Genomic DNA, 21,450 nt, shown 5'->3' on the forward strand with positions numbered 1-21,450 from the left:
GCAAATTGTTTCTGGAGACAGATCCTATATATGTAATCAAATTCTCAAAAGGAATAGTGTAAAAGAATAAGGATTACTGAAGAACAGGATCTCTCTTTTAAATAATTTATTGTAATTTTATTTGACTCTATTTATATCCCATCCCACACAGATTTTGTAAGGGTTGAAGTCTCTGTTAGATTACATTTCATTGTTTAACTCATTTTTCTTAGAAATTTTTGGAACATGTATTGTTGAAATTATGTAATGGCCTTTTTATTTGTTTTTTTTTCTTTTCTTGATGTTAGCTTTTAAGTTTTTGTTTATTGCTGACATTTCAAGTGTGCCTCATTAACTTTAAACAAAATATTATAGAGTTTCTTTTTTTACAAACTCTTTATAGGATAAACAAATAGTTTATATTTATTGATATGATTGTTTGTTGGTATTGGTCCTTTTCTCCCATTAAGGTTTTTTTATTGCTGTTTGCTTTGCCTTTATTTGTATGATTTCTGTGGTATATTTGAATTTATTTACTTTTATCAGAATTATAATATAACTTTTAACATTAAAATGCATACAATAAAATTATTTTTATTCTAATATTCCTTTCCATTTTAGAAAAAAATAAGCATATTTATAAGAATATAGGAGACATATCATTTTTAATGGAAAAAATAACCGATTGGCACAAAAAGGTGTAAACCTGTGGTAGATGCTTAGTCCCTATAATGGCAAGTTGGAATTAAGGTGGGGTAGGAATAAAAGTTAAGCTTTCAGCCTTACATCTCTGGTCAAGGACACATACAATTTTATAGCTGGATGAGAGTGTAAAAGGCATCATTATCTGACTCAAGGTCAGCTTATCTCCCAGTTAGCCATTTACAAATAATGCATTTTCTCTCTCTCTCCCGAATGTCTAACAGTTTTAATTACTATGTAAACCTTTCTGTCCCATGTTCACTCAATCCTTGAGCCATATTAATTAATGTATTAGGATGGGAGGCATCATTAGCATCTTGCAGAGACACAATGACATTCAGCTAAACTACATTTCTGATCTTTCATGCAGACCAGCTGATCCTATAAGACTAAAGAAGGAGTGTATGGTAATTTAGTCCATAATTAAAGAAATAGGCTAAAATGCCATTAGTGTCTCACTTCCACCACCCTGAAATATGACTTAACCAGAATTTGGTGAGGATGGTGGTAAAAAAAAATAGAGGCTGCATCATCCTCTGTAATAGGAATGATTGCCACCTTCCCAATATTCTGTTATAATTTCTCTCCTGAGTCACTGGGATTTTCTTTATCTATCTTAAGCTGTGGTACTTCTTTAATTTACTGCTTTCATTACTCCAGTTCGTATACCCCCAGCCTTATTTCCTATTCTGTTCTATTCTGTTGCTGAGCCAACCCTCCACGCACTTGTCCCATTTGAAAAATCCCTGCTTACAACCCTGGGTTTATATCTTTTATCTACTCCTAAGCTCAAGTAGCTTTCCCTTCTAGACTCTCTTACTAGACCAGCCAGCATTTTCAGAATTTTTTATTTTTCCATGGTCATAAGGTCCATCCACTAAAAGCCATCTATTCTATAATGGTAGGGTCATAGGAGCCAGAGATCTAATTTCATTGTGTCTTAGCACCGTGAAACTCTTTTTGAGACTGTTTTAGGCCTTATAATTATCAAAATACATTTTAAAATTTACTAATTGAGACTACCTTATTTTCTTATTTTTGATGCTTAGTTTGGCATTCTAATTTCAAAATGGAAGTAGCATTTGTGAGATGAATTCAAAGACTATGTGCAGGGTTCTACTTCTGGTATTAGCTGAGTAGCTTCCATTGGACCCAACCTTCTACAGAAAGCAAAGATAAATTCTGGACAAAATATAAAAAGCACTGAAGGCACTGGAGAGCAACCCCTTAGAAGAAGGAACTGACACTGAGTGAGTTTCCTATTTTTTACAGCTTCTAGCCTGAGGGAAAGTCCCATCCATGGGGCAGCCAAAACTTGAAGAGAAACCTGCTATTTTACTTGCTTGAAGAATCATAGGACAAAATTCAAGAAACTATTCCAAATGGAAAGTGAGTGGGAAATCTCGGGAAGAAGATAGCCAGATAGAGGAAGCTCCAAATTCTGATTATAAACTCTGCCAAATTTTTATCTGATACCTGAACTAAACATGTGCAGGACATACTCCAAGCAGCAGCACAGTTAAGGATAAAGAAATTGAACTGAGATTTCAGCTGCTATCCATGCATGGGAGATAGTTTGGGATTTGAGTCTAGCCAGGTTAATTATTTGCTAAAAATTAAAAAAAAAAAATTTAAGGGAAAATAAGAAAAATCAATACTTTTCAGAGGACTATAACAGCATCCAGACTCTAAAACATGGCACTCACAATGTCCAAAACACAATCCAAGGTCTCTAGATATATGAAGAAACAGGAAAAATGTAACTCATACTCAAGAACAAAAATCAAAACTCAAAAAGCAATCATTGGTGGCAGTCCTCCACAGATGACCCAGATGTTGGATTTGTCAGACAAAGATTTTATAATATGCTCAAGGATGTGAAGGAAAATATACTTGAATGAATGAATAAATAAGAAATCTCAGAGAAATAGAAGCTATTTTTAAGAACTACCAGAAATTTTAGAATTAAAAAATACAATATTTAAATAGTCACTAGTTGTGCTTAGCAGCAGATTGGAGATGAAAGAAGAGTCAATGAACTTAAATCAACAGAAATTATCCAATCTGAAGAACAGAGGATATTGGGGGTAAAGATGATAATAAAATGAACAGAGCCTCAGGGCCAAATTATGTATAATTGGAATTCCCAAAGGAAAAGAGGGAGAAAATGAGATTGGAAAAAAATATTTGAAGAAATATGACCTAAATTTTCCAGTTTTGATGAAAGACATAAATTTGTAGTTTCATGAAGCTCAACTAAGCCCAATCAGGATAAATATATAGAAAATCTTACCTAAGTTCATTGTACTCAAAGTGCTTAAAACCAAAAAGAAAAAGAAAATTTTGAGAGCAAAGAAAAATGACATATACATAAGGGAACATTGATTCAAATGATCACTCACTTCTCATCAGATATAATGGAGCCAGAAAACTTGGAAACAATATCTTTGAAATGCTGAAAGAAAAATGCTGTCAACTCTGAAATCTACATCAAGTAAAAATATAAAGAATGATGAAGAAATAAAAAACATATTCTATAAAAGAAAATTAAAAGGGTTCATTACCAACAGACCTATACTACAAGAAATGCTAAGAAAATTCTACAGACTGATGGGAAATAAAATCGGCTTGGATTTTAGCTCTTCAGGAAGGAATGAAGAACACAAGAAATAATAAATATGTGGGTAAATATAATTTCTTAATTTCTTTAAATGTGACTGTGCAAAGCAAAAATTATAATGTGAGGCTTACATATGTAGATATAATACATAATTCTCTATATAGTATATATAACAACTATAGCACTATAGCATCAAGGACAGGGCCTATATGGTTGCAATTCTTACATTTTACATCAAGTGGTATGATATTAACTATTGCTTAGACTGTGAAAAGTTAAGGATATATATTATAATCCCTAGAGCAGTGATTCTCAAACTTTTTGGTCTCAAGATCCCATTACACTCCTAAGAATTATTGAGGACCCCAAAGAGCTTTTGTTTATGTAGATTATATCTACCTATATATACATTTTAGAAAAAAATTTGAGAAATTTAAAAAATATTCATTTATTAATTCATTTAAAATACCAATAATAAATCCATTATATGTTAACATGAATAACATATTTTATGCTAAATAATTATATTTTCCAAAACAAAAATAAATAGTGAGAAGATTGACATTGTTATACATTTTGCAAATCTCTTTAATGTCTGACATAATAGAAGACAGCTGGATTTTCATGTCTGCTTCTGCATTCAATCTGTTGTGATATGTTGTTTAGGTTGAAGTATATGAAGAAAATCCATCCTCACAAATATATGTAGTTGGAAAATGGAGGAGAATTTTAATAGCCTTTTCAGATAATTGTGGATATTCTTCTTTAATACTACACCAAAACTCTGAAGTGGAGGTTTCTTAAAGGTTAGTTGCCGTGTGGAATCTAAAATGATATTAGTGAACTTTCTGTACTCTCCATTGGTCTATCTTGCACTTTGAATGAGTTTGTAACATCATGCACTGATCATTAGAAAAGAGTGGTCACAGATCTTCAAAATGTTGATACATTTCATTAGACAATAACCTAAATCACATTTGTTAATATCACCAGCAATCTCGTCACAAAAGTATTTAAGTTTTGGGAATCTGCCAGTCTTACAGTGGATACAAATGCTAACAAGTTTTCAAAAATTCTGATTTTCACTTGAAAGTTCATATTTATTTCATCATTGGCAACAAATACTGTCAGATGTTTTCTTTGACATGACAGGCTCATTTCATTTATTTTTCAAAAAATGTATGCCCGTTAACCAAGTCTGAATAACCATTGTTTGTCTGCCATAGTTGTCTGTTAAGTAGAAAATGGAATTTCATGAAAACAGTGGTTAGTTCAGCTCACAAGTCAAGTAATCACGTAAGTGCTTCTCCTCAAGACAACTACTATGCTTCAGGATGCAGCAGAATTTCTTTAAGTGCGTGTCTTATTTCATCACAAAATATTAAATAGATACATACTCTAGGGTCAATATTTAATAAATATTTTCCCTGCTTCATCAATGATATTCTTTTTTTCTTTCTTTTTTTTTTTTTTTTTGGTCTGCATTGGGTCTTCACTGCTGCACGTGGGCTTTCTCTAGTTGCAGAGAGCAGGGGCTACTCTTTGTTGCGGTGCACAGGCTTCTCATTGCAGTGGCTTCTCTTGTTGCAGTGCATGGGATCGAGGTGCGCAGGCTTCAGTAGTTGCAGCACTCAGGCTCAGTAGTTGCGGCACACGGGCTCTAGGGTGAGCGGGCTTCAGTAGTTGTGGCTCACAGGCCTAGTTGTTCCGCGGCATGTGGGATCTTCCTGGAACAGGGATTGAACCCGTGTCCCCTGCATTGGCAGGTGGATTCTTAACCGCTGTACCACCAGGGAAGTCCCTTCATCAAGGAGATTCTTAAGTGAAGCTTTCTTTTTTAACTGGGAGTGCATAATAGTGAAGAATACAATACAGTTTGGTGACACTGCATTGATTTGTGCTAAGACCGAAAGTTTTACCCACCATTGCTTTTGTACCATTAGTGAGATTATCAGTACAATTGTCCCAGGATAAACAATCAGAAGAATTTTCAACACTTTGAATATTTCAGTACTACTTGTGTTTCTTCTCAGGCATTGACATAAAAGAATGCCCTCTTGGATGATTAGTTGGTACTGAATGAATATAAACAAAATGATGAATGAATTTTGAATATAAAAAAAATTATGAATGTAATTGATGAATATAAACAAAATTAGTCCTTCTATATCAGATTAATATATTTGTAAGGCAAAATTACAAGTCTGTTGACAAGACATTAAATCACTATGTTTTCAGCTAAATCTTTGAATCAGTGAATTTCTATCTTGGAAAATGACGATGCCATAATTTCTTTTATGGACTTTTCATCCAGCAGGCATTCAGCAATATTAACTGTACAAGGCTTTACTAGTCTCTCAGCTACTATGAGTGCTTTGCCAGCCAATGCAATATAGTAATTTAGCCTGTAAAATGCCTGAGTGGCTTTTTAATTTCTAGTTTGGAAAGTAATAAAAACAATTTGTGGTGTTTAAAGTGCTCACCACACCTGTGTTTAAAATTTCAATTCCTTTTGCTTTAAACTCTGAAAGATTGGTCTCAAAATGATGCTGCAGCTTAACTTGGACATAATGTTCTGTCACAGCAGACACAATAAGGTAAATTATTAACGTTTATAAAACCTATTGAAAGTTAGTTTTCATTGCACTTCATTTGATAAAACAAAACAAGAAATCAGTTTCACCCAATTACTTTGATGTAGATTTCTTTCTTCATTGAACCAGAGAATTCTAACACTTTCATCTTTCTCAGCATCTTAGAGGTAAACAAAGAAGCTGTATGTAGAGAAAAATATTTTTTATTGTGACAAAATATACATAACATAAAATTTACCATTATAACCATTTTTAAATGTACAGTTCAGTGGCATTAAGTACATTCACACTGTTGTGCAACCATCACCACTATCCATCTCCAGAACATCTTCATCATCCCATACTGAAACTTTGTACCAATGAAACAGTAAGTCCCCAATCCTCAGCCAATAATCCATTCTTAAATATGAAAAAAATTATAAATTTTTCATCTTAGAGTAAAATGATTAATTTCTAAAGTAGTTTAATATTAAATTAAAAAAATTTTAAGTGTTTGAAAAAAGTTCTTAAATATTATAAAACAAATCTGTAAATTGTACCTATTCTTGTTGTGCTGCCATGTAGATACAAGGACAATTTTAGGATTTCAAAATAACTACTTGTTTGATAATAATGAGGTTTTATCAGATATAGCAGGTATAACCAAAGAAAACTAACAAGAACCCAGTAAAGGTACAGAGAACAAGCTGAGTTAATATCTGAAAATGCATATATTTATACCCTAATTCTGTTATATCAGGAATCTAGAAAACACAAGAACACACATGTACACAGAGTGTTGACACCATCACATATCACAGAGCCACTGGGAAACTCTGCTGTATATACAAAAGAGAATGAAAATATAATAGGCAAATAACATCTTAGTACTCTTTTTTTTAATCATTTTGATTTTGATCTTTAAGGTTCCTGGACCACACTTTAAGAACTGTTGCCCTAGAACAACCACTTAAGGCAAAAAGCAAAACAAAACAAAACAAAGAAATAGAAAAGTATAGTTAAAAGTTCAATAGATAAATTAAAATAGAGTTCTAAAAAATATTCAGTTAACTCACAAGAATGCAGAAAATGATGGCTAGAGGAACAACAAATAAACAATGTCAACAATATAGCACAAGAAGGGCAAACAGAAAGCAAATAGTAAACCATAAGACCTAAATCTAAACATATCACTAATTATATTAAATGTTAATGGAGTAAACACTCCTGTTAAAATGTAGAGAGTGTCAAAATGAATTTCTAAAAAAACAAGACCCATCTATACTCTGGCTTCCAAAATGCATTTTAAATAAATATAAAGACAGATATAAGTTAAAAATAATTAGATGGAAACTAATATACTATTCATTCAGTAAGTGTAAGAAGGCACTTTAATATCAGATAAAAGAGGCTTCAAGACAAAGGGTATTACCAGATATAAAAAGGTAAGCAAAGAGTATTACCAGATATAAAGAGGTACATTTCATCAGAAAGACATAAAAATCATAAATGTGTACATGAAGCCAAATAGTAGGAATAAAGAGGGGAAAAAAGACTTACCAAATAGTAAGAAAAAAAGGGGAAAAAATCTCTACAATCATAGTTGGAGATTTTAATGCCCCATACTCAGAAGTTGATAAAACAAAAAATCAGTAGACATAGAAAATCTGAACAACACTATCAACACCCCTGAGCCAACTGACTCCCAATAACTGGAGAATATATATTCCTTTCAATTGATCATGGAAATGGTCATCAAAATAAACCATACAGTGGACCATAAGACAGGTATCAATCAAAGAATGAAAAGAACTGGAATCAAAGAATGTAGTCTGGCCACAATGCAATTAAGTATCAATAACAACATGATATCTTCTTAAAAATCCAAATATTTAGAAATTATGCAACATAATTACAAATAACCCATGGGAAAAAGAAGAAATCACAAGGGAAATTAGAAAATATTTCAAACTGAAGAATAGTGAAAAACAATATACCAATATTTGTGGGATACAGCTAAAATAATGCTTGAAGAGAAAAATACAGCTTTAAATGCTATATTAGAAAAGGAGAAAGATATAAAATCAGTGACCTAAGGTTTCACCTTAGAAACAACTGAGGGAAACTATGAAAAAGTTTTTTGTTTTTTGTTTTTAAGTAAGCCCAAAGTAAGTAGAAGGACTGAAGTAATAAAGATAAAAATAGAAATCAATGAAACAGAAACTATAGAGAAATTAAAGCCGAAAGTTAATTCTTCTAATAGATCAACAAATTTGATGTACCAAAAAAGGCAGAGTGAAAATACAAATTGCCAATACCATGAATAAAAGAGGGACAATCACAATAGATCTTATAGACATTAAAAGAAAAATGAGGGAATATTATGAGCAACTCCTTGTGGATAAATTTGACAACTTAGATGAAATGGACAAATTAAAAAAAAAATACAACATAACAAAATTAAAGATAAAATACCAAATATAAATAGCCCCATATTTATTAAAGAAATTGAATTTGTTATCAGAAATTTCCCTCAAAACTCCAAACCTAGATGGTTTCACTGGTTAATTTTATCAAATATTTAAAGAAGACAATAGTAAACAAACTCTTCTGAAAATAGAGGAGAAAGGAACACTTCCTAACATGTTTTATGAGAACAGCATTACTCTGATACCAAAACTTGACAAAGACATTATTAAACAAATAAAAATTATACACTAGTATCCCTTATACTTAGAGATACAGAATCTAAGCAACATATAAAAAAGGATAATACATCATGACTAAAAAGAATTTATCCCAGGAATGCAACATTGGTTTAACATTTGAAAATCAGTCACTGTAATTCACTACATTGAGAGAACAAAGGAGAAAAACCAAATAATTATTTGAATAGATATAGAAAAAACATTTGACAAAATTCAACACCATGAATTTTAAATTCATGATTTAAAATAACATGATTATTAAAAATTTAATAACATGAATAAAATTTATGATTTAAAAATAACAACAATGAAATGTTCAGCCAATAGGGAATAGAAGGAATGTTCCTCAATCTGATAAAGGAGGTCTATAAAAAACCTGCAATCAGTGTCATACTTAAAGTATTGAATGTTTTGCCCCTAAGGTTGGGAACAATGCAAGGATGTCCACTCTCACCATTTCTATTCAATATTCTAATAAAACAAGAAAAACAAAAAGGTATAAAATTGGAAATTAAGAAGTAAAACTGTCTCTAATTGCAGATAACATGATTGTTTATGTAAAACATCCTAAGGAATCTACTAAACAGCTACTAGCAAATTCTCAGGATACAAGGTCAAAATACAAAATTACATTGTATTTTCATATATACCAGGAGCAATCAGTTAGAAAATGAAATTCAAAAAGCAATTCTATAACATTAATAGCATAAAAAAACAAAACACTTAGGAATAAATTTTGCAAAAAACAAGCAATACCTTTATACTAAAAACTATAAAATAATGCTGAGAGAAATTAAAAAGACATAAATCAATGAAGACCATTGTTCATGGATTGGAAGATGCAGTATTTCTAAGATGGCAGTTCTCCCCAAAATGATCTATAGATTCAATGCAATTCCAATCATAATACTACCTAGAGGTTTTAAAAATAGAAATTGACAAGTTTATTCTAAAATTTATATGGAAATACAAAGGACCCAAATTACTTAAAAAGTAGCACTTTCCAACAGAACTTTCTGCGATGATGAAAATATTCTATATCTGCACTATTCAGTATGTGACTGCTGAGCACTCGAAAGAGGACTAGTCTGAAAGAAACCGATCTTTTAATTTAATTTAGTTTAAATGTAAATATGTAAGTACTCACATGTGGCTAATGGCTATTATATTGAACAGTGCAGAAGGTAACTGAAAAAGAAGAGGACTTAGACTACATGACTTTGAAACTTAGTATAAAGCTACGGTAATTAAGACAGTGTGTTACTGGCATAAAACAGATCAATGAAACAGAATAGAGACCCTGGAAACAATCCACACTTATATAGTCTTTGATTTTTGACAAAGAAGCTAAAGCAATTCAAAGGGAAAGGAAATCTTTTTAGCTAGTAGTGCTGGAACAACTGGTTATCCACATGAAATAAAATGAAACTTTATTTACTCCATCTCATATTATACACACACACACAAATTCAAAATGGATCACAAACTTGAATATAACTGAAAAAATTCTAAAGCTTTTAAAACCAAACACAGGAGACTATCTTTACAATTTGGGTATAGGCAAAGATCTCTTAGGCAGGTCATTGAAAGTAATCACAAAAGAATAAATTCATAAACTAGACTTAATTAAAATTTAAAATTTCCCATCAAAAAAATCAAAAATTTCCCATCAAAATGCAAAGGCAAGCCACAGACTTCAAAAAAATATTTGCAATACATACAACTGATAAGGAACTCATTTCCAGCATACATAGAGACCGCCTACAACTCAATAATTTTCAAAAAGACAACCCAATTTAAAAATGGTCAAAGATATGAACAGACTTTTCACAAAGAAGATATACAAATGGCCAATAAGCACAATATCATTAGTCATCCGGGGAAATGCAAATTAAAACCAAAACATCTACCATCATGGCTAAAATGAAAAAGATTGACAACCCCAAATGTTGTCTAGGAATTGGAACAACTGGAACTCTCATACTTTGTTGGAAGTACATCCATTTTGGAAAAAGATCTGGCAGTTTCTTATACAGCTGAACTTATACCTACCGTATGACCCAGCAATTCCACTGTTAGGTATTTACCTAAAAGAAGTGAAAGCAGCGTATGTCCAGAAAAAGATTTGAATAAGAACGTTCACAGAAACAGTCCATCAACAGAAAAAATGGATAAACAAATTCTCATGTAAACAAATTCATGTAATTATACAGTGGAATTAGTGTGACTAACTGTCCTGGTTTGCCCAGAACTGAGAAGTCTAGGGGGACGTGGGACTTTCAGTCTAAAACTAGGAAACTTTTTTTTTTAAATAGGAAACTTATGAGCAAACCAGGAGTTGGTCACCCTAATTGTCCACCTCAGCAATACAAATACCTAACTACTGGTACATCCAACAACATGGATGAATCTCAAAACATTATGCTAAGTGAATGATACCTACACAAGGAGTTCATATCCTATGATTCCATTTATGTGAAGTTCTAGAGTAGGCAGAACTAAGTTGTGGTAAAAGACAAAAGCAGGAGAGTATTTGTGCTGGGGAGTTGGCTGTTGGGGAAGGGATGTGAGGGAACGTTCGGGAGTGATGGTAATGTTGTTTATTTGTATACACATTTGTCAAAACTCAATGAATGGTAAGTTGAGGTTTCTGCATATCTTCATCTAAAGATACCTGTAAACAAATACTGAACTCTAGTTAATGATATGCATGCTGGAGTGAGGTCTAACTCTTCTTTACATGTCAAGTGTGGAATTTCTAAAAATGTGGTATGTAGATGTCAGAGGTGGAGGAAGGGAGAATCATTCCTTGAGGATTGCTCCTGAGTGGAATTGTTTGTCATGACTTTTCAGTTTAGGAAGATTTTCTTTAACTTTTTGACAACACTTTCCAGGTGGCTGAATCCTTATCTTTTGTTTTATAATCCTGTATTTTGTGGGAAGGATCTTATTTTGTTTTCTAAATCAGTGGGCTTCTTTCTCTGTTATATGTATGTAATTTGACTGCAATTTTATTAATTGCTTTGATATTATTCTTTGCTCTTTTCTCATACTTTTGTAGTTTTTATAGTATTTACAAGTATAAGCAGAGTATCTCCATATTATAAGATGTATTTTTAGCAGTCACTTTATTTCTCAAAGCAGTGACTGTAAATTTACTTATGGTTATATTTAAGGACAGTAATGCTTACAGCATTCTAACTTTTCTTGCTACCTAACTTTTCTTTAATAATATAGTACTTTTAAAATGGAAACTGGATTGCTTTTAGATTAGCTTTTTATTAACAACATTTTTGGGGGGATTCACAAAAATAAAAATGCACATTGTAGAAAATTTTAGCCTCGATTAAAATATTTAATCTTGCTAGAATTTTATTTATTTTCACACATCCTTTTTGCTATGGTGGTAGGTCAGCTCAGAGAAGGTACTCTTTCGCTATCTCAACATCTTTCAAGATATATTTCATCTTTTAGTTTGCTTACTTCTCATATACCTCTAAAATGTGTTGTTCTTGTAAGGAAATCAGCTATAATAATGGTTCTCAATCCTACCAAACCCAGTGACCCCTTCTAATAACATTTTAATAACCTATTTCTATCCTGAAATTAATAGATTGTTTAACATACCTACACACATAACTTCAAATGTTCAGTGCAATTGCCCTAACTGTAATATAAAGAGGAAATAAAAGGAAAGTAATTAATAAATATTTCAGTATGTAAATTTGGGGCGATGTAGTAGTCAGATGCTTGTATCTATACATAGAAATTGTGACTGAGACAGCTATAAATGCACACTGTTACAGGTGTGTTGCTTTGGTGCTTTACATACCACAAGCAGTATTGCTGTCAGTTTCATGACTTTCTGAAATAGTTGACCATTCTTGATAAAGTTCTGAACAAAAAACAAAGGACAAATTTCCCTCAATTTACAGTATTTGGGGAAATGGTGAAAGCCTTAGTAATAAAATATTTTGGATTTGAAAGTGCATTTGGGTGCCTGCATCATTTTGTTATCAACATAATACCATCAACAGAGGAATAACATCAACTAACAGAATCTAATAGAACAAAGCAAATAGCACAGGAGTTGTATTTCTATTTTAATTTTTCATCTTACTGGAAATTAAGTGTATCAAATGGACTAATGCTTTTATTTCCCATTCTTTTCTCATTATGACAAAACTATCTCTCTGATTAACGTCAATTAAAGCTCAGATCTTTTGCCAAGTTGTTTATTCCTATACTACTTAAGGTAACCTTGGCAGAACAAAATCTTCCTCCAGCTGCCACTGGGCAAGTTGGCAAAGAACTTATTTGTATTAACAGGGTAGTTTAAACACAAGTGGTTCTAAAAATAGGAATTGTAAAGCAAGATAATCAAGAGTTTATTTCAACTGGTGCTCACTCAGTGTTTTCTAGGAGTGCATTGCAAGAGGTGACTGTATTGTATATGGATGAATGGCTTGTCATGACAAATGTGCGGGGTTTCATGATGATGAATTTTTTTTTCTTTTAGGGTATGTCTCTGTGCCAGACTGTTGTCGTAGGCTCTGTAGTCATTCTTCTCTACTCTTCAAGAGCATGTTATAATTTGGTGGTGATCACCATATCTCAGGATACATTAGAAAGTCCATTTAATTATGGCTGGGATAATCTTTCAGATAAGGTAAGTACCTAACATGTATTGCCAATCTAAGTGTATGATAATGAAGTTAGCCTGACTAGGAGAACGTTTTAAGTGTTTGACTTGCAAACACTTTTATGGAATCTCTAGCTACTATCAGTAATCATACTTGAAAGTTCTATGTTTAAAAATCCTCATTTTTATGTGGCACTTGAAATCATTCTTCAGAGAGAACTTCTCCCAAAGTAGTATTTTCTTTTCTTTTTGTTAATAATACTAACAGTGCCTTAAATCTATTGGTCATAAACCTATTTTACTAGTTTTTAAAGGATAGTGTTTAAATATCTCTAGATAAATTGGTTGCCTGTCATTAGCTAGTGAGTATGGTTATGTCTTTAATTTGTTGGGATGAAATTAATTCTCTCTTACCCAAGAGCTACATATAACCTAAATATTTGGTTCAGTTTTAGATGTATGACTTTTATGAAAATCTGGCATTATCAGTCTTGATAATGGGAGAGCATTCGTAGTTCCTTGGGTGTCCAGGTGTTTCCTGTAGTGATTCCTGGTGCCCTAGCTATGCATATTTGACTTCCCAGCATTCACCATCCTTTTCCTAGAAGTACATTTTGCCATGGGTACATGTCATATCTTTATTTATATTAATTTAACTTTGTACTGACTTTAAGGCATTGTGGGATACTATTTTATCTGAATTTCAGTTATCTTTCTAAGAAGGAATTTTCACGTGTGGTTCCACGTAGCAGATTCCCTTCACTCCTTTTCCCATTTCTCTCTTCCCACATCTATTAGAATAGAAACAAATCCAACATGGAGTTTAAGCCCAAAAGCATGTTTTTAAGTAGCAACAGAGCTGAGCGACTTGCATGTTACATTTCTCTACAGGTATAACTCAGGGTAAGTGTAATTATTTTGCCTTTGGAGCAGCTGGAACCAGTAGTCTCTTTTATAATTCTCCTTAGACTATGGGGCCTAAACCATCTACCCCATTACCCATGTATTTAAAATATTTTCATAAATTGATGCATTGAAAAAGTTAGTACCTCTTTATGCTACTTAATAGCAAAGCATTTTTATGACCTTTAAAGGATAAATATCATTACATGAGAAACCATAAAATATAGAAAATTAATTTAGAGTTTTATGTGCTTGTAAGTTGATGTTTTAACTTACCCTACCTGAAGCAAGTTGATTGTGGAGGGTGATTTCTTACCCATAAAACAGATTTTAAAATTGCTCTGCCATATTCTATTTACAGGCTCATGTAAAAGACATAAGTGGAGAAGAGTATATAGTATTTGGAATGGTCCTCTTTCTGTGGGAACATGTGCCAGCATGGTCGGTGGTACTGTTTTTCCGGGCACAGAGATTAAACCAGAACTTGGTATGATGTCATAATATTACCTAATGTCTGTTCTCCTTATTTTAAAAAATAATGGAACATTTATATTGATTTTCTATTTTTGGCAAAGACTAAAAAGCATTATAGATCCCGGCCTCCTTTCTTAGTTGAAAAGTGGATCTTCATATGCTATCTAATACTTTGTTCACAGGCACCTGCTGGCATGATAAATAGTCACAGTTACAGTTCCAGAGCATACTTCTTTGACAATCCAAGACGATATGATAGTGATGATGACTTGCCAAGACTGGGAAGTTCCAGAGAAGGAAGGTAGATGTACTGAATTAGTACTGACATAGATTCAAAAGAACAAATCTAAGCTTTAACCCAAATATGAAGAGGGTGATTTGCTGATATATGTCAATAAATAAGATCATTTAACATTGGAGCTTAGAACAGTAGATGTTAAACCCATGATGGGACCTGTACTATAAAGAATTATCATCTGATTCTAAGCCCATATATTACCTTTATTTGAGAAATGCCTTTGGGGGTAAAATGGTACCATTTTATTGCAGGATTCCTTGTTAGTTCAGAGCTGATGGGGGTTGGTGAGCAGGGAAGAAATACTATTATAGTGATTTTATATGTTTGCATATCTAGTCTGCTGTTCAAAATCCACAGAGAAACCCTAGGTAAAACTCTTGCAAAGCTTAGGTGCCATAGAAAATCTTCGTGTGCCCTACTTGTTCCAAAGTCTTTGCAAGTCCATACCATTAGCTATGTGTCAGTGCAAAGAGAAAGCCTTAATGCACACCTACATAATGCTTTGAGTTTGATGTAGCATTTTCTATAATCCTCACTTCATCTGGACAAGTTACTTAACCTCAGTTTTTTTAGTCTGTTTTCATCTGTAAGATAGGGATGGTAATAGAACCTATCTGATAGGGTTGTTGTAAAGATTAAATGAGTGTACGTGTGTGTAAACATACTGTACATATGTATGTATATACACATATACATATATATATACACACACACAAACATGTCTTAGAATAGAACCAACTACATAATAAGCACTATATTGTTATTATTATTATCTGATAATCAAGTTCTACTAGTTTTGAGTGGTATTAATTCATTATTTTCTAATATGTGATATAGAATCAAGGATATTAGATAAAAGTCATTGAATTTTGTAGAGAGCCATTATGTTATTTGGCAAAGAACATATTTCAATATATTCGATACTAACTGTATTATAAAATTCATTGAAAACTAAAAATGCCAACATGACTTATTACATCCTGATCACAGTCCTTTGGCTTTTTTGCCCTTTTCTGTTGCAGTTTATCAAATTCACAAGGTTTGGGCTGGTATGGCACCATGACTGGGTGTGGCAGCAACAGTTACACAGTCTCTCCCCACCTGAATGGACCTATGACAGATACTGCTCCTTTGCTCTTTACTTGTAGTAATTTAGATATGAACAATCACCATAGCTTATATGTAACACCACAAAACTGACGGCGTTACCAAGTCGTGATTCTTCAATCGTTTTCCATGAATGTGTATATCCAGTGTGTTTAAATTACATCTACATAAACATTCCATTATCTGTTGCAACCGAAAACAAAGCCTGGAAATGTGGCCGTGTCCAGTGGGGGACACGGCTGTTACTTTTGACCTCGTCCTGGTAAAATGAAGTGCAGTGGAAAGTTTGGAGTGGGAGAAAAGAGGGATTAGACCTTAAGGCACTTGATGGCCTCCAAACATCCTGACTTTGGAACATCAAATGCATAGTTGCATATTTGCACTTTTACCTTTGTCCTGAAAGAGTACACTGCAGTCCCCAAAGTCATACCCAGTGTTCACATTGGGATATTATGTTGTACACCAAATTAGGAGGCAATTTCCCTACAAAAATCAAAGCCTGTATATTCAGCAGTGTACTCCATGTGGAATTCTTACCCAATAAAGTTTATAGTGTGAACAGTGCACAGAATGAAGGCATACAAATGTACCATTCTTTTAAAAGATCTACTAAAAAGTATGTAATCATTGAAGATAGTTCTTTTAAGCATGATTGTACAGTACCAACTGAAATTATTCAAATAATCATTTTAAACAAATGACGGTAGTAATCCTTTACAGTGAGGACCAGCAGTGTTCTTTGGAAAGCCACAGTCATTTCTTCAAGAGGAAAGTATACCAGTCAAAATTATGTGGCTACTTTGAGTAGAATTGGTCAAGTGATTATTTTGTATGATTAAGATATATGTAGTAGTTTAAGCATGATTCTTCAAGAAAGCAATAGTAATTTTTGCATAGGGAGATTTCGGTAGAAACTTCTTGGGACTAAACAAGTTTACAGATGCATTTAAGAACTATTCATAAAATGTATAACTCTGAGTTAAAACATGAATACACTTTCAAAGGCATTCAATTTAGCTGAAACAAAATATAGGTAATCTTACTTATTCCTATTGAATCAGGATTATCCTCAGGTAAATTAAATCATGATACGTTATTGCAGTGAACTCAAGTGCAATACTTTGTAAAACATGTAATTCCTCCTTTAGTTTTCACATTTTTATATCTTGTATATGGGTAAAGCCAAATTAAATTTAATTCAAATTAATTCCAGCAGTAGACTAAATGAACAACTTATGTAAATGTACTAACTAGGTAAGTATAAAACCAGTGGTTCACAATATTGGAATACTTTTAGAATTACATTAAAACTGTCTTGAACGTCCTATCTTGGATCTAAAAAATAATACATGGTAGGCTAAGATAATAGAGAATTTTAAAATGCACTTTCTACCAGTGTCTATATGGAAAGAAGTAGATGCTGAATACCTCAAGATGCCAAGGTAACGGGCACACTGGGAAGCTGTCACAACATGCTTAAAGACGACTAACTATATATATAATTGTTTGCTGATCTATTTCTTCAGAACTGGAACTAATACAACTATCCTTTTCTGTCTTTACTTTGATTAGAAAGTTATGTTTTATTTCTACTCTTACATAAAATACCTTTCAACTTTTTGATTAATTGATTCAGTAACTTCATAAAAGTATAACAATAAGTGAAACCCCAAGAAAAAAATGAAATTTATAATGCTTTTGATCTTTTGGAAGGCTGGTACACAGCCAAAGAAATTTCACCTTTTTATCATACAAAATGATTCTGAATTCAGTCAAAAGCATAAACGTATAAATGTTACTTTGGGTTTATTTATAATAAATTCTCTCAATGCAACCAAATTATTTAAAAATTTATAGTATAGAAGTTAACCTTGGTAGTAACAGAACAACATAACATGCACTTACCTGAGTATATTTTGATTGCGACTTCAGTTATTGGGTTTCTTTTCAGAATGCCAACTATTTATTTTCCTAATAATGTTAGATATCTAATTATCTAGAACTATCTGAGAAGATCTGTGTTGCCTTTGTTAGTCCTCGGGGTTCAAAGTGATAAAGTAAATTTTTTCTAGTAAAGCATCCCTAGACTTCCCTAGATAATGCTCCTATTTGACCAGATAAGCAAAGGTTACTTTTTAAAAATATTTCAGATAAAATAACTTCGTTCTTTCAGCTGCATTAGTTGATTCTTCCAAATCTGAGATTTGTAAATTTCTTACCCCTGACCAGGGTACCTGAATTCTTGCATTTGTCTCCTTATACACATCTCCCACAATATATCACCAAAGACAAAAAAGATAAACTTCTGGCCCAGTTTTTGCTTAAAAATTCCAAAGCACTAGGAGCACTTTAAGTCTGGTCTCGAAAGAAGGAGTTGTTTTAAAATCAAAGGGCTATCGATTCCCTGTTCATCCTGCACTGAAGCACATGATGACAATTTCAAACCTTCTTTTTGGTTCATTAATTAGAACAGAGAATTTCATTGCTTAAGTGTGTAATTTTACAGTGGTTAGCAGTACTTGTTTTTATCGTTTCATTTGGGTGGTCATTAATTTTGAAACTCTTGCCACTCATTATAGCTGGTAGTAGTTTTATGAAAAATGTAATTTATAGCTAAAGTGGCTTTTTTATGCATAGCTGCCTTTTTTATTGTTTAATGGTGTTTCTCAGCTATATAATCAGTTTCAAACTGGTTGTAAAAGTATAGCTGTGGCCAATGAATGTATTTATTTGTTGTTTCACTAAATTGTAACAAAACACTACTGTTAAAAATAAAAGTGTTTGTGCTTTTATCTGGAGGTCTGGTTTTCTTAATCTCTCTTAACAGACTACACCGATTGAGTTTCTATCATGTAAGGATAAGAAGCCTAGTGCTACCATAGAAAAGAGAAAAATACCTGGAGTTACAAATGACCGTTTGCTTTTAGTGAGCTTATAATTACAGATCTTCCTTGGCTTATCGTAAGTGAAAATGCATCTAATACACCTGGCCTACTGAACATCACAGCTTAACCTAGGCTACCTTAAACATGCTCAGAACACTTACATTAAACTACAGTGGGGCAAAACCATCTAACACAAAGCCTATTTTATAAGAGTGTTGAATATCTTGCATAATTTATTGAATATGTACTGAAAGTAAAAAACAAAATGGTCCTATGGGTCCAGAATGGTAGTGTGTGGTTTGTTTACCCTTCTGATCGCATGGCTGCCTGGGGGCTGCAGTGCTGCCGCTGCCCCACGTAACGAAAGAGGGTCATACTGCCTACGGCTAGCCTGGGAGAAACAAAAAAAAGGCCATGAAGAACCTAGTGGCAAGACGGGAATAAAGACACAGACCTACTAGAGAATGGACTTGAGGATATGGGGAGGGGGTGGGGTGAGATGTGACAGGGTAAGAGAGTGTCATGGACATATATACACTACCAAATGTAAAATAGATAACTAGTGGGAAGCAGCCGCATAGCACAGGGAGATCAGCTCGGTGCTTTGTGACCACCTAGAGGGGTGGGATGGGGAGGGTGGGAGGGAGGGAGATGCAAGAGGGAAGAGAAATGGGAACATATTGTATATGTATAACTGATTCACTTTGTTATAAAGCAGAAGCTAACACACCATTGTAAGGCAATTATACTTCAATAAAGATGTTTAAAAAAAAAAAATTCAAAACTGGAAGTACAGTTTCTGCTGAATGTGTGTCGCTTTTGCACCATTGTAAAGTTGAAAAATCTTAAGTTGAACTATCATTAAGTGGATAACTGTATGTACTTCACATCTAGAGGTGGTATACACTAATCAGTATTATACACGAATTTGATATGAAATGCCATAATTTAAAATACCAATACGCTATTAGATAGTACATGTTTATTCACACATTAAGCTAAGAAAAATTCTTGCATGAAATAAATTACAACACCTCTCACCTTCCCCTTAGATTGTTTTTTTTAACATATTTATTGTAGTATAATTGCTTCACAATGGTGTGTTAGTTTCTGTTTTATAACAAAGTAAATCAGCTATACATATACATATATCCGCATATCTCCTCCCTCTTGCATCTCCCTTCCACCCTCCCTATCCCACCCCCCTAGGTGGTCACAAAGCACCCAGCTGATCTCCCTGTGCTATGCGGCTGCTTCCCACTAGCTAGCTATTTTACATTTGGTAGTATATATAAGTCCATGCCACTCTCTCACTTCGTCCCAGCTTACCCTTCCCCCTCCCCGTGTCCTCAAGTCCATTCTCTTTGTCTGTGTCTTTATTCCAGTCCTGCCTCTAGGTTCTTCATGACCATTTTATTTGTTTGTTCTTTTCAGATTCCATATATATGTGTTAGCATACGGTATTTGTTTTTCTCTTTCGACTTATTTCACTCTGTATGACAGACTCTAGGTCCATCCACCTCACTACAAATAACTCAATTTTGTTTCTTTTTATGGCTGAGTAATATTCCATTATATATATGTGCCACATCTTCTTTATCCATTCACCTGTCAGTGAACACTTAGGTCGCTTCCATATCCTGGCTATTGTAAATAGAGCTGCAGTGAACATTGTGGTACATGACTCTTTGAATTATGGTTTTCTCAGGGTATATGCCCAGTAGTGGGATTGCTGGGTCGTATGATAGTTCTATGTTTAGTTTTTTAAGGAACCTCCATACTGTTCTCCATAGTGGCTGTATCAATTTACATTCCCACCAACAGTGCAAGAGGGTTCCCTTTTCTCCACACCCTCTCCAACATTTATCGTTTGTAGATTTTTTGATGATGGCCATTCTGACTGGTGTGAGGTGATACCTCATTGTAGTTTTGATTTGCATTTCTCTAATGATTAGTGATGTTGAGCATTCTTTCATGTGTTTGTTGGCAATCTGTATATCTTCTTTGGAGAAATGTCTATTTAGGTCTTCTGCCCATTTTTGGATTGGATTGTTTGTTTTTTTGATATTGAGTTGCATGAGCTGCTTGTAAATTTTGGGGGTTAATCCCTTGTCAGTTCCTTCATTTGCAAATATTTTCTCCCATTCTGAAGGTTGTCTTTTCGTCTTGTTTATGGTTTCCTTTGCTGTGCAAAGGCTTTTAAGTTTCATTAGGTCCCATTTGTTTATTTTTGTTTTTATTTCCATTTCTCTAGGAGGTGAGGTGGGTCAAAAAGGATCTTGCTGTGATTTATGTCATAGAGTGTTCTGCCTATGTTTTCCTCTAAGAGTTTTATAGTGTCTGGCCTTACACTTAGGTCTTTAATCCATTTTGAGTTTATTTTTGTGTATGGTGTTAGGGAGTATTCTAATTTCATTCTTTTACATGTAGCTGTCCAGTTTTCCCAGCACCACTTACTGAAGAAGCTGTCTTTTCTCCATTGTATATTCTTGCCTCTTTTATCAAAGATAAGGAGACCATATGTGCATGGGTTTATCTCTGGGCTTTCTATCCTGTTCC

The 21,450-nt window shown here is 33.3% G+C and overlaps 1 protein-coding gene across 1 annotated transcript in view; it reads left to right on the forward strand.

Moving 5' to 3' along the window:
• GPR137C (G protein-coupled receptor 137C) overlaps nt 1–18,758 on the forward strand; it is a 54,921-nt gene extending 36,163 nt beyond the window's left edge. Inside the window, exons 4-7 of the mRNA XM_007192997.2 lie at nt 13,102–13,251; nt 14,489–14,614; nt 14,784–14,902; nt 15,922–18,758. Coding sequence (XP_007193059.2) covers nt 13,102–13,251; nt 14,489–14,614; nt 14,784–14,902; nt 15,922–16,099 — 573 coding nt within the window. The 3' untranslated portion in view covers nt 16,100–18,758. The remainder of the gene's footprint in view (nt 1–13,101; nt 13,252–14,488; nt 14,615–14,783; nt 14,903–15,921) is intronic.
• The last annotated feature ends 2,692 nt before the right edge of the window (nt 18,759–21,450 follow it).

The sequence above is a fragment of the Balaenoptera acutorostrata genome, chromosome 3 (assembly GCF_949987535.1).
Source record: "Balaenoptera acutorostrata chromosome 3, mBalAcu1.1, whole genome shotgun sequence".
Lineage (NCBI taxonomy): Eukaryota > Metazoa > Chordata > Mammalia > Artiodactyla > Balaenopteridae > Balaenoptera > Balaenoptera acutorostrata.